We start from the raw sequence: 14,840 nt of genomic DNA, 5'->3' as shown, positions 1-14,840 counted from the left end.
CGATGGTAGATGAAGACCGTCCCTGACTGTGTCCGGACCTGACGTGTCTGAGTGACTGCTGGTGGCAAGAAGTCGCCCGGCATACATCTGAGAGTTGAGGTGTGTGTCCTTTTACTGTCCTTCTCTCTTTGCCATCTTCTTTTTACTGCAAACAGGTAGAGTTATGTCTGAGTTTCTCTATTTGCATGCCTTTCTCTCTACTTGCCTTTCTGCCAACAACTCTGATCGTCTGTCTTACTTCTATTACTTCACCTGATTTGTGTGTGTGTGAGTGTGAAGAAGACTTTGTATATGTACGTGCGAGTTAGTTTAGTATTCATTTTAATCTCATTGACCCTATTCAAGCCCAAATCTCACAGTCCGTACATTTACATTTCTCCAGACAGCCTTTCACTCTCACTTCACTGTCCCTTGTGTGAGAATGTGCTGTAGATTGGGCTTAAAAGATGAATTCTCTGTTTCTTTGCACAAAGAAGGCATGGAGAGAATGAATATACCGAGAGCTGTCAGCATATTTCCCTGCAATATTTCCCCACAGGATTGATTCAACCCTGCTGTCAGGCCTCGAGCCTGTGGAGGAACAACAGCGGTCAATTAAGACATGAACTAAGAATGGGATGGGGAAAGATTTCCTGTCTTCCATATGATGTGACCAGGACATCTTGCACAGATTATTTGCCGTCCACTCCAGCTTGAAAAAGACTTTCAGCTGACAACCACCAGTGGACGCAGAGTTTCGCGAAGAAAAGAACTCATCCCCTCCAGCCCCCACCCGAGAAACCTGGCAACACCGACAATGATTTCTTCGATCCCCCAGTTAGAAGAATTATAGCGACAGCAAAGCTACTTCCAGAAAAACACACCGAGAATCTTGTGAGAAACTCAGACTTTCGTGTATTGTTTTTAAGACCAGTTATTGACCAATCGCTGCGTGTTGTTTGCAGTCATGCCCGCCTGACCTTAGCCTGCGCAAGTCGGAGCTTCGATCTATTGCCACAATTTCGTTGGATCAGCCTTTCCTCTCATCCCACCCCGCCAACCTACCCCTTACACTTCGGGTCGTGTCCCTCCCTTATGGCAAACGCCGAGCCGAGGTCGGCCCTTCCCAGGTGTTTAAACCAGAAAAAGACTAAAAACCCTGATTAAATAGGTGATTGAATTAAGGGCCCCTGCTGTGGCCTTATGATGAGGAGGATAAACATAGCCGTCACAGGAGGAGACACCCCGTAGCAGCATCCTGGAACTGAAATTGATTCTGCGAGGAAAACTCTACGCATGCGTGCTCTACAAACAACAAAGGACACACCGAACAAACACTGATGGGCTTGTAAGGAAAGTTGTTTTTATCGTGGGGCTCCTTGACAACAAGGAAGGTTTAAAAAATACATTTATCATCGGATTCGTTTTATCTCATAAAATACTCTAAAGTGCTGATGACGAAGCATTGAATAACTTTGAAAGTATTTGAGTGACTTCTCCCATCAACCCTTTTGCGGAGTAAGAAATTCATTTTTTTTTTGTAGTCTCAAATGAGAAAATAAAAGAGGCTTGGGAAGTGCTGTATGAACATCACAGACTGAAACAATCCATCAGATGAATTGTCAATGACATTATTTCAGAACGAATGTGTTTTGAAACTACAACCTGGTATGGAGTTCAATTAATAAAAAGCTCAACTGATGAAAAAAATATTCAACTAATCAACAATCTTATCAGTGACCCCTTTTTTTAACAAAAAGAAGAGGGTTTTGAAGATGTGGACTGTTTGGTGATACGTATTAAGGAATGTGTAGCTAGATAAATGAAGTTTTCGTTCGCGAGAGACATCTCTTCAAAATGAACAATTGAGCATTTATAATTTACCTTTATTGAATTTTCTCATCGCTTTGACGGTAACAAAAGAGCAAACAGGCGATTTCTTCTCTCATGTATGAGTGAACACATTTACTCAAAGGTTTCTCATTCATTTTAACAGAAAATTTGGACAACTGTAGTGGAGGGGAAGATTTTCCTCCCATCTCTTTTCTTTGGCTTTCACCCTCTTCTTTGAAGTTGCGAACTGCTGGTAAAATTGATTATTGTTTGCTTTCTTCTGCCTGGCGACGATTGCGCCGTTGACACTACAGATATTGATGCCGCCTTCACTGCTCGTGTGTACACATCTAGCTCTCCACAGCTCAACTTAAAAAAAAAAAAAAGACGACTAAAGACAGAAAGAAAGAGAGACAAAGTTCTCAAGGTGCTGAATGGCATAGTGGGAACTGATGCTAAGGTTTCCTGGGTAGAAATGAATGCTTTGTATGAGGCTTTAAACTGTCAGTCTGTGTCTATGAAGCCGAGCAAAGTTTTGATAGGATCTTGGGCTTAGTGCAGACGGCGCTGGGGACGAGCAGCTGTACAGCTGCGGCCTGTCACGGCTGGGGAGGAGGGACACAATAATATCCGAGCACGGTGGTGATGGCACGATCCGATGTCAAATATTGTTTTGCTGATTATGCGACGAGGCGTAATAGCAGAGAAATCCAGTAAAAGTTCGCCAGGGGGGAAAAAAAACTATGGCGTGTTAACAATTTTCTCGGCTGCATGCAGCTGGGCAAAAAGAGAGAGATCGAATTTTGCTTAAGGAGAGAGATATAGACTTAGAGAGACGAGAGAGAGAGAAGGGCGGGTAGAGCAAACATGACAGACTACCGCGATCAGTTGACTGTGACATTGGAGGTGGTGCTGGTAGCTCTGGCACCGCAGCTCGTGTCGAACACCACCAACGTTGCCACGACACCTTTCTCGCAACACCCGGGTAGAGGGTCCTCCTACGACGGTCGACTTCTCGACACTGGCGGCGTCGGAGTCGGCAATGTCTTCCGCAACGACGGCGTAGTGGACGTAGTCGGCGAGTGGTCAGGAGCCCGTAACGGCGTGGGGATCAACCACAACGACGACGGTGGACAAGGGGTGGACCTCGATGCCAGCATGGTGTCCACCAGCTACATTGCGCTCTTCTCCACTCTCTTCTGTGTCGTGGGGCTGGTGGGCATGGCCGGCAACGTGCTGGTCGTGTACATCGTGCTGGCGGACAAGAAAATGCGCAAGTCGGTGACCAACCTGCTCATCCTCAACCTGGCCGTAGCTGACTCGCTCATCATGCTCTTCGGGGTGCCCGAGATCGTGCAGTTCATGCTGGACAAGGGCTGGCTGCTGGGGCTCATCGCCTGCAAGGTCAACCGTTCGGTCCTCGTCTGCGCTCTCTATGCTTCTGTGCTGACACTCGTCGCCGTCTGCATCGAAAGGTAAGACTGATCCTAACTCCAGTAAAGCTTTCTTTCTTTCTTTTTTTTTCTTTCTTTCTTTCTTTTTCTTTCTTTTTCTTTCTTTCTTTCTTTCTTTCTTTCTTTCTTTCTTTCTTTCTCTTTCTTTCTTTCTGTAAATTGAAACCAGAACTCTTTGTGCAAATACATTACAAGCAGCAGGTGGTTCTGTTCAGATACTGCCCTTGTCTATTCAATTATGCAAGGACTGAAAAAAATTGAAACAGAGAAAAATGAGGAACAAAAACCAAGTCAAATACGGCGGTGGGAGGTGAGGGTTGAAGAGTTGTGAAGCTACTCTTCCTTCATCTACGACCACTAAACTATCAAACTTCATCTTCCTGGTCTTTGGGGTATGAAAACTGTAACTTTGATATTTTATATCCTGGTGGTGGGATAAGGACATCTGAGGTCATGAAGCCTCACCGCACCAGACACACTTTCTAATCGAGGGGATTGCTGAAGCTGTGGCATCCCTTCCGCATGAGTATCTCTGATTTCAATTATTAGATAACACTCAGCTCTCCTCCACCGACTCTGACATCTGATTTTATTTGGAATTTTCTAGCCATTAAAGCACTCAAAGCATTTAAAACATCCAGATCACTGGCAGCGCATTTCTCTACGATTTGTATTTTTAAATTATAATGGCACACAACCGACATGCCACTTACACAGAACTTACTTGGCATTCACATAGCAGGCGTAGACAGAAAAATCTTTCCTGGATTAATTCCTAACTTTGATCAGACAGTCTTACATCGATCAAGAAAAGCCCTGACCCATATCTTGTTATTCGAATGTCGATGACCGTGTTTGACAGTCGTGCCAGAGGCAATATTTTGGCAGCGAATCAATTAATCTGTGATGGTTATCATAAAAAGCGAAACTGCTAATGAGAGTTTTAAAAATTCTTGCACATGCAGAGGGTTAACACCGGAAATTATTTACCGACAGAAAGTTTTCCTTAGCGGATTGGACATAATGTCCACCCAAGCCCATCTTTTTTTTTTAATTCAAGCATTAACCGACTTTTCTGCTTATCCGCCCACACATACCCCGGACTCTGCTCTGCGGTGTCCTCATGGTTTCTTGCTTGTATCGGCGAAATTATATTTTGCGGACAGTATAAAATCTTTGATTATATGTTATATACAAACCCCACACCAGAAATAAACGTGTAATACAAAAATATAAACAAACAAACAAACAAGCAAATAAAATAAACAAGAAACGATTAAGTATACCACCCACCCACCCACACACGCACCAACCAACCAACCAACCAACCAACCAGAAAGGGCAACCAAAGAAAACTAACAAACAAACAAACAAACAAACAAACAAACAAACAAACAAACAAACAAACAAACAAACAAACAAACAGTAAAATAAATCCAGAAACGACAAAAATGTTGGTAGTTTAGACGTTCATGCTTTCATGACACGATACTAGAGCATTCCACAAGGCTAATGCATCTTTTCCTGTCTTTCTCGCTCTAATGGGGAGATAACCGTGATAGAAAGGGAGGTTGCTCTGGGCCGTTCCGAAAGCACGGGAAACACAAGCCCACCCCTTACAACAGCAGCGACTTCTCTGTATTTACCAGAGGCTGGATTTAGAAGAAACTGGATCTTCCTGTTTGCCCGCGATATGAGCAGGGGCAGTTTTTGGACACGGAGAACTCTCCCCATCGAGCCCCATTATCAAATGTATGCACGACAACTTCCCATCGTGCAGTCGGAGCTAAGGTCTCCTATTGCCAGTCTGTTTCTGAGATAACTATGATGTCCTAACTCGTTCATTCATTTCATTTACTCGGCTTTCCTTCCTTCCCTCTTTTCTCTTCCTCATAGAAAGGGCTTTCCGGCGGAATAGCACTTTCGTGTTTGTCGTGAGTAAGATGAACATCGGATGTGTTGTGTTGAAATCTCATCTCGACCACGATTTTTTTATAGTGTGAAATTTGTTATACATCCTTTTAATCTTAGTTGTAGGTTAATGGTTTAAAAAGAGTGTAGTTATTTCTTCCTCCTCCTAACCGTCTTTCTTTCTTCTCGCACAGATACCTTCACATTCTTGATATCTAATAGAATTTTATTCATAAACAGTTACTTTATTTCGAGAACATGGATACCTGTCCCGCTGGACTTCTTGCTTATTATTAAGTCGTGAAATGCTATTCCTCATTTGAAACAAAATTCCTGTGACTGTCATCTTCAGTTCTGCCATTAATTTCACCATTTCACCATTGTATAACATCTCATTTTTTTTTTCTCCTTTGAGACTGTAAAGGGAATTGTAACAAAAGAGAAGATGATGTTGGAGACTATTTATAAGAATGGATATCAAGAAACAGAAACGAATTTCACAGCAGATTCTCTTCTTCTGCTCAGAATTTGTTTTCTTACTTTTCTTTGATAAACATCCAATCTTACAGCTTGCAGCCACAGAGCTAATCAAGCGAGTCATGATGCCAGCTCGAGGCACTACTTCACACGGCGGATCTCGATGCACTACAATGTTGTCACAAACATCAACCAATCAAAAGACGCGACAGAGAAAGATACGTCATAAATAATTGCTCCCGCATGAAGCAAGCCCAGCATCGATTGAGCAGTCAGCGGAGGGTCAATTCGAGATGCCTGACGCACCACCATTTTTCTTTCTGTCGATGTGAGATGAGAGCTTGACGACAAGGAGTGCGTTTTCATCGATACACAGTCGCACCCGAGTCTTCTGGGTTACCTCCCCCAAGCTAGCTTCTCTCCCCTTTCACTCAATCTCCCTACGTAGTTGTGAAAAAAAAACTGACAGCATTTTCAAACCATTCTGGTGATGATCAGTTATTCAAGTGTTTGAGAGCAGTGAAAAAAAAAATCAAACGCTCTTAAAGTCTTTTTTATTTCATTATTGTTTCCGTGATTGCTTCTCCTCATTATACCATGCAGCTGGAAATATTTCATTTACTGACATCACTGTTATCGACCAAAATGAACAGATTTTAGCCTTTGACACTCCGATAGATTGTTTGTAATTGAAAAAAATGCTAGCATAGCATTATCTTTTATTTCTATCATGAAAGCCAAAACTTCTTGAGCCAATCATTCAGAGTGATCAGACCTGACCAATCATAACGGGACATATCGTGTTACAGATATACCAGAGATAGTATTAATCTGAAGAAACCAGCAAGCCAGACAATCCCATTAATGTTACAAGAGGACCGGAAACAAGGACATCGTCTTCATGGCTCAGCAGATTTTGTATTCCCCGAGATACATCCCAGAAAGTCAGTGATCACCTCCCTTTCTTCCAATTAGTGATTAACTAATCAAACTTCATTGTCTGTGGCGCGCTGGTGCTCGATAATCAGCGAAATGAAGCTGCGAACATTCTGGTCTCCTGCAACTTTGCTCTCGACTACTCTTTCGTCGGTGAACCTTCTCAGCCCTTTACAAGCCTCGCCTCGCCCACGCAGATGTTACGTAATTCACAGGTGTGTGAGAGAGACACTCCCACGGGTCCTCCATGGCATGACCGCTCGACACTTGGTGTGATCAATGAGCGAGGACGAGGTGGTGTGGGGCACGTTCTCTGCATGATCAGCCACCTGCAACACGCAACGGTGCCGGGGTCTGGGTCGCTCGTGCAGCTGCTAACGAGTTCTGTGCGGTGTCAGACACGACGGTCAGGGTTGGTGAGTGGGTGGGATTAGGGGGAGACGAAGGGAAGAAATAAGGAGGGGATGGAAGAAGAAGAAGTAGCAGCCAAGGCGTGGCTGACAAAGAGCAGAGTGCATGACGTCAGCCAGACCTGAAGATTTCGACTAATCTTGTCCCTCCCATCCCCTCCCTCTCCCCTTCCTCTATCTTTACAACCAGGTGGTGTCAAGGCCTAATCAGAGAAAAAACAACGGTGGGTCTGAGAGAAGAAAACTGCAGTGCGTTCCAATATCAACCTCACGTTCCGTTATCGTATTTTTACAGGATTAAATAATTCTACATTATTATAATGATTACAATCCTTATTATAGGAATAGTGTCGTAATTTTATGATTGAATCGAAATAATTTTTTTTAAAATTGCGTGTCCTATTTAATCCAAATAAAAACCACCTTCGCCTTCTTAGTCAACATACTCCCAATTTTTAACATACACCAGGGTCTTAACATGTAAAAATAAGTATATTGCAAGGAAGAACCGAAAGGAACTGTGGTATATACCTCACGAGAAAGAGCCTACCTAGATAATTATTATTGGATTGCTGACCACAAGATAGATCATAGAGCTCGCGAAGCGACACTTAATCAAGAGAGGACAAGTGCGAAAGGTGGAGACCTCCAGACACTCATCAGAAGTAGGTATGATAAACAACCAGTCATCATCAGCCAGGCAACCCGGAGGTCGGCAGGAGGGAGCAAGTCCCACGAGATCGGAGCGCAGGTGCACAAACCCCAGTAGTAGTTGTGGGACTTGATGAAGGACACTGTTTTGAAGATAGGATGGCAGGGGGAGGTGGGAAAGGGGAAGGGGAGGATGGAAAGACTGAAGAACTGTAGCGCACTCCACAAACTCACTTAGACTGGTTTGAACTGTCTGTAGTAGCTCAACACCAGCAACTCGAGCTTGAGAGTGAAACATATGTCTGACTTAAGATAGAGAGAACACATAAAGATAGAACGAGGAAAAGAAAGCCCACTGGAAGATTACTAACTAAACTCACTCATCACTCACTAACTCGACCGACCAACAGACCAACCCATTTTGGTCTGGAATATAATTTCAACCACGTGTCATTGAGAAGCGAAGAGAAGACTAACAAAACTCTGCATGTAAGGAGAAATAAATAATGTTATTTACCATGAAGTACAAATGATGTGACCAAACAACTCGGTTAAAAAAAAAAAAAAAAAAAAAAAAAACAAATTCTGCTTTTTAATGTCAAAATTTCTTGACAGAAGATCAAAGATGTGAATGATGCCAAAAGTCCGAGACAGACTAAATAACAGACGAACTTGTAACAGCAATGGAGGATTAAGAAGACACCAGGAAGCAGTGTCTGAAGAAAAAGTATTGTTAGACAAAGAGAAGCTTTCAGTTGTGCCACTAACTAGACAGCGTGGGGGATGTGACAAAACTCATAAGTTAGAGGCGAGGAGCCAGACGTGGGCAGAAATCTCCTGAGTGCCACGGACCGAGGGCTTGGTTCTCGCCTTTGACTAATGGATTCTGTTGGTTGTTTGTTGGTTGCTTTGGTGGAACGTGCTTCACACTACATGAGGAAGAGGGAGAGGTAAGGAAACCGAAGTATCCTAAGAAAACTCAGGACGGTCCGGCCCTGCGAAAAGGTGTCACATATAGTGTCCCGATACGAGAACTGAACTCAGGGTCTCTCTCCGCAGTCGTGACAAACGTTTTAACTACTGCACTACCATGCTTCTCAAAAAAAAGAATTTTCCTGGCTGGCTGGCTGGTTGGTTGATTTAGCAGGAAAGTGCTTCCACCTTGAGAAAGCACTTAGTCTGTACAGATAGGAGACAACATATCGCGTGATGATTAAAGTGATTAAGTGGCCGATGTGTAAGTATGTATTTATGCAAAATTAAAAACACCCCGCCTCACCCCCCCCCAAAAAAAAAGATAAAAGAAAAGACAATGATTTCATTTTATTCACACAGCTTATGTATACGCGAGCATCTGCACGGGGCAAACAATCAACGCCCACGCAGGCGTAATTGAATCATAGTCAGTGCGCATGCCCAGATATTAATGCGTGCTACATGCATAACTTAGTTCTTCTGTTGCAGCTCACAAAGATAACAAAATTACCGAATTAACCTGTGACGCATCATACATATGCACTGATCGATTAGTGACATCGCTTCAAGAGCAAGATGTATCCTGTATATGTAAAGATTAAAAAGGAGGGGAAAACAATTAATCAGGACGCTTGAAGGGTGGTGGTGGTGGTGTGTGTGTGGGGTGGTGGTGGTGGTAGGACATGGTGAAGCAAGGTCTTCAAGGATTCTCAAGAACGTAAACTGTCATTATTCTGATACCCGTCTGCGCAGATCCACCCTGGCTGTGTGACGTCATTCAAAGACTTATCGACTGCTGCTTTCTTGCACTCATTTTCTTACCAAGACGCAAGGTGGCGCGGCAGGAGATAAATGCTGTGCCATGTGTGCGGTGCACGTTAACACCTCGTCTTTTGTTCCAGAAAATAACAGAACGCAATCGATGCGCCAGTGACGTCATCACAATCTTACTATTGGATCCGTTTGTCGAAAATGCCATTGATGGACGACTTAGTTTTATAACTGGCATTGTGCGGCCACACGTACTGAAAAATGATGCTTATTTGTTTGTTTGTTTGTTTTTTCTGTGTACGCCCTAATCTTTTACAACACACGATACACACAACAGTACAGTTGACTTGTTATTATTTTTGTTATTATTATTTAGTGTTGCAAAATAATGAACAAAAATATTTTTTATAATCTGGCAAGCAAAGGACACGCAAGGACTATAAAGGGTGATGATAGTAAAGTTCATAAAAATGTAATTGATTTTCTCTCTTTCGCTCGTTTATTGCTCGACAGTTACAGTAAGATATTAAAGCTCGGTTAATGTGTTTTGGCTGCTGTAAAGGAACAAAGATAAATGATTGAGAGTGAGAAAAAAACTAGAGAAGGAATGGAGTTTGGAGAAAGAACGAGAAGAGGACGAGAGAAAGAGAAAAGTGGAAAGAATGAGAAAGAAGGGAGGAAAGAGCATAGAACAATCAGCATGAATCACAGGAAAACTTTTTCTCCTGAAAAGCTCACGGAAAGCCGATCAATGAACGCATGACACGTATTTCCGCTCTTGAGGTAAGCGTTGAACCATTGGCGATGTAAAAACGACTCAGACAGAAGCTGATAAAAATATAAGACTAATGTGTTTTGTCGATCTTCTCGTAGAGAAGGATAAGATATTATTCAAAGATGTTGTGCAAAGATGCGGATGCTTGTATACATCCCATGTTGTGTGTGTGTTGTTATGTACGTTCAAGCCTCCATGTATGCGCAATATCATTATGGTTTATATTTTCAACGGACCAACATTTTTTTTATTTAGTTGTGAAAGAAATGGTTTAAATTCTTGGTTTTAATGTTTTTTAACTGTTGTAGACAAAGGCTTTGCTTTGTAATTACATGGATGCTGCAGTTGACAGCTTCATCGGCTCCCATAACGATTCAGCGTCCAGGCCTATTGTTTGCCTCCCTTTGCTTCCCCTTGTCTCCCCTTGGCTGCCAGTAACTTTGTGCAGTCACCTGTCTGAGGCCACCATCACAAGTCTGGTGTCTGTAGGTGATTTGCGACAACCGCTGATGCTGGTCTCAATTCACGATGCAGACGTAGCTCAGGGCATGCCCGAGGGTACAGGAGGCGGAGGCTGTCGTGGGGTCCTGCATTCTTTAAAAGTCGAAAACGTCTACCAGAGTAATCTGTTTGTGAATGGCAGGAGAAGGTAACCCTCACACACCACTCCCGTCGAGTAATCAGCTCCTTCCGTCCTTTCTGTTGACACAAAAGTGGACAATACGTCTCTGACATTTATGTTCTCTAAACAGCAGACAGAGAAAGTGTGAGAGAGAGAAACGAAAGACGGAGAACTGAACTGACATTTTTATATTCAAAGGTGGGGACAGGAAAGGAGAGAAAAAAAATTTTTTTTTTTTAGAAAATGAAAGGGATAGAGACAGAATGAGAGAATTAAAGAGAACGGAATTTTTCGTTTTGGGTAAAGAAACTTAGGAAAAGTTTAATGTGTGGCAAGCATCCTTTTGATATATCGCTAATCGGTGAGAGAACAATAATGCAATGATAAATTGTAAGCAAAACACACACACCTTCAGGGCTACATATATGTTGCATGTGGCTGTGAGCTAAATGCAACCATTGGAGGAAGAAAGGGGAGAAGGGCTCCCGGTAGTGTGCAGGTTATACTCGTATGTTACCACAGAAGTGAGACGTCGTGGGTTCAAATCCCACCCACCAACACACCTACCATGACGTAAGAAACAAAGAAATGTAAGATAAAATAAGAGAAAGGAAAAGAAGGAAGACAAAAAATGAAGAAATAATGCAATGAATAAAATCGTACCTATACTACAAGAAGGAATAAAGAAAAAAACAGACAAAATAAAAGTATATGTAAAGTTGTCTAGAAATAACCCAACAAATGCACCTAAACAAAGAACGTCTAGAATTTCAAATTCGACGTCAGGTGGACGAAAATAGCTGACGATCTTGATACAACAAACTGAAAACTTATCCTCACCACTGAAGCACCAGGAGGCTGGCATTTCTCTCTGTCCCTATGTCCTCAGAAGTTACTGTAATCCATCAACGTCATGCGACTATTTGAGGAGGAGCAAAAACATCCTCGGAAAACCTCGATGCTTCTGGAGATGAAAGGAGAAAATATTGAAATAAAAACGACAGACACATCAAGAAAACTTCCAGACAGTCTGCATCCACAAAGCATGGGTCCAGCTGACCGGAGCTTGCAGACGGAGTTCCATCCAATGCCGCTGAGTGCCGTTGCTGAGGGCGCGATGCAGACGATGAGGCTTTTCATAACCATTTCACACACAGCGACGACTATTATGGTCTGGAGGGGTCCTCACCCAGCGGTTGTAGGATCTTCTTTGGACACGGAACTGTAGAGTCTGTAGAAGGAGAATATTTCATATCACCTTAGCAACGGAGGTTCTATTTTTAGTGCTGAAAGGTTTCTACTCCCCACTACAAAATTTGTTCTCGCCATCAATCCATCCAGACATATCTGTCTCTCTCTCTATACGTATATCAATATTTAAGATATACCATCCTGTATTAACTATGGTAATATTTTGTAACATTGTGCTACTTGCTGTAATACCTTTGAATGACCTAGTGCGATCTCTCTCTGAAACAACAAATTCTCTAGATGTTTCTTGAATAAATATGCAAGTCGAGCTGGTGCTCACTCAAGGAAACTGGCGAGAAAGGCATTCAGAAGTCATCAAAGAGCGCGTTCATAGTCAAACACTTTTACTTTCTTGTCGTCCTGTGTTTCCGCTTGTCAGGTTCCGAGGGTCGTATTTTGTTTTCCTTCCCTGCTTTGATGAGGATGGTGTAGCGGGGTCGAGATATATGACTTTCATGGTGCTTTTCCCCAGTTCCCTAAAATGGCGATCTCTGTGGTTAATGTTGTATTCTCTTTGAGGCTTCTTTTAATCCCTGCCTCATAAATTCTTTTAACTTCTAAGTGCGCGGTCCTGTGCATAAATCGTGAATAAAGTTGGGCACACAAGCGTTCTCACGAGGCTGGGCACATACCCTCCATCGCACAGATCACCAGATTTAAAAAAAAAAACTTATTCAGCTATGGTGCTTTCTCTATACTCTAGTTAACACAAGTAAATAATGGGATTACGAAAAAAACAAAACAAAACAAAACAAAACTCTAAAGTAGTGGGTATGGATGGTGAACACAGAATATTAAAGATTGCAAAAAATGATCAGAAAACTTAAATATCAGGATGCTCAAATATTTTTCTTTTTAAGGAATTAATATAGGTCTTGGAATGACAAGATGATGATGATGATGATGATGATGATGATGATGATGATGATGATGATGATGAGGATGATGATGATAATATAAAGGTTGAGAACACATTTTATTTGTCTGTAAAGTTTTTCTTGATATCTTTTGCACCTCTCCCTCCAGGCGTAGCTTAAAGCTTTGCGTAATCTCTCCAAAAGAGTGTTTATGGATATAGCCGGTGGGGGGAGGGGGAGGGTCGGAATCGTCTGGAATTGAGAGCAGACGAAAGAGAGATAATTCCTAAGAACAAGAATTCAGCGCGAAGCTCTTGTACGGTTTGACTGCAGCAACGCTGTCCTGATGGGACAAAGCATGATGGGAATGCTCCCAGGGTGACAATATTTCCAAATAATGTCATCAGATAGTGTTCCTCTGATCGTGACCTGATTCTGTAAAGGATGGTTTTACTTGGACACGTGACCGGTAGGTCGGCTTGACTGCGTAGATTATATTTTACAAAGAAAATGTTTTTGTATATGTCTCTCTATCGGTTTGTCTTTTTCCTCCTCTCTTTCTCAGCCTCTGTTTCCTTCTCTTTCCCATTCCCTCCCCCTAACTCCTCCCACCACACCAGCACCACCACCACCACCACACTTGCTTGCGGTAAGACGATGCTGGCTATCAAGAGCGATAACCAGGGCATTATTCAAGATGGAAATTGCCTGCCCCTAACAAGCCTCTTGCCTTTCAATCTCCGGACTGAGACTTGGGTGGTGAGATGACAAACACCCACGTGACCAGATACCACGTGACCTGGTGCGTTTCGTCAAACGGTTGCCTTGCCATCTAAGCAATCATTCCCACCTGTCCGTGGTTTCTAGCTATGAAAAGTCTAATACAAACATGTCTAAAGTTCTTGACCAGCATCTGGAACTTTTCTTTCACTTTTGGTCTGTTCAAAATGTTACTGGATGCAGTTGCAACAAAAGTATTGGTAATTGGTCCTCACAAATTAACCCACCAACCCATATATAAGACAACTCTTCTAACTCACTTTTGTAGATCGTGTCCTCATATGGAGTTTAGATGTTGCTATAATTTCTTCTGTTTCGCTTGTTTTCTTGTATTTTGTTTCTCTGTCAAGGTTAGTCCACAAGAAGAAAGCACACACACATCATTAACAGACGCATCTCACACAGATTCGAGCGTGGGAGTACATACAGGTGCAATTAATACCCAGAACTAGTTAAACTGGCATCCTGGGATTTGCAAAAACGTGCGATAAACAGATGAATAAGATATTTGAAAACTTCCGCTTCATTCGACTAAAGGGACAAAGAAGAAAGGAAAGCTATTTGCAATCACCTCAAGCTTTGCAGCTCATTGCAAAGTTCCTATTATTTAGTGGAATGCGTTCATCCATGTGCCATTCATTTCCTTAGTTCCTGTCAGAAAAAGCAGAGAAGGCCATTTTCTTTAAAGATAATACCTCTGAGGTCAAAATAAGACGACCTACTGCAACTTTCGAGCTCAGAAGAGGAGCATGGTTGTCAAATTACCGTGCTCAGTCACCTCTTAAATTAAAAATAAATAATTAAATAAAGTCAGCTGACATACGTGGCTTTTGTCACAGAGAGCTCAGGGAGGGGAAGGAAGGTGCTTTATACCGAGCTTGCAATCCTGTTAAAAAAAAAAAAAAGGTGCCACATGTAACGAAGAACAACGTGCCTGAAGTAAGATCTGAACCCTGGACAGCTATGAATTGGAGAGAGGCGACAGGTACCACTGTTTGCTTGTACGCGTAGGTCCGTGTGTGTGTGTGTGTGCTTTCGTGTGTTTTTACCGAAAAAATCGCTAATATCGCCCTCAAGACCAGTTCGTGACTTAGTGTTCAGATTCGCAAGGGTTCACCTCCATTTGGACTGCTTATGAACCCGCCACACGCGATCTCC

The 14,840-nt window shown here is 42.6% G+C and overlaps 1 protein-coding gene across 3 annotated transcripts in view; it reads left to right on the top strand.

Moving 5' to 3' along the window:
* Positions 1-38: 38 nt before the first annotated feature.
* The window catches only part of LOC112554617 (neuropeptide receptor 15-like), a 32,208-nt gene continuing 17,406 nt past the window's right edge, over positions 39-14,840 (top strand). The window contains exons 1-2 of one of the 3 annotated variants that reach the window (XM_025222509.1): positions 39-99; positions 539-3,287. In XM_025222509.1, coding sequence (XP_025078294.1) covers positions 2,680-3,287 — 608 coding nt within the window. In that variant the 5' untranslated portion in view covers positions 39-99; positions 539-2,679. Of the gene's footprint in view, positions 100-279; positions 3,288-14,840 lie in introns of those variants that run through there. The other 2 variants (XM_025222512.1, XM_025222511.1) reach the window with 2 other exon arrangements.

Source organism: Pomacea canaliculata, linkage group LG13 (assembly GCF_003073045.1).
Source record: "Pomacea canaliculata isolate SZHN2017 linkage group LG13, ASM307304v1, whole genome shotgun sequence".
NCBI lineage: Eukaryota > Metazoa > Mollusca > Gastropoda > Architaenioglossa > Ampullariidae > Pomacea > Pomacea canaliculata.
This window is presented reverse-complemented; position numbering and strand designations above follow the sequence as displayed.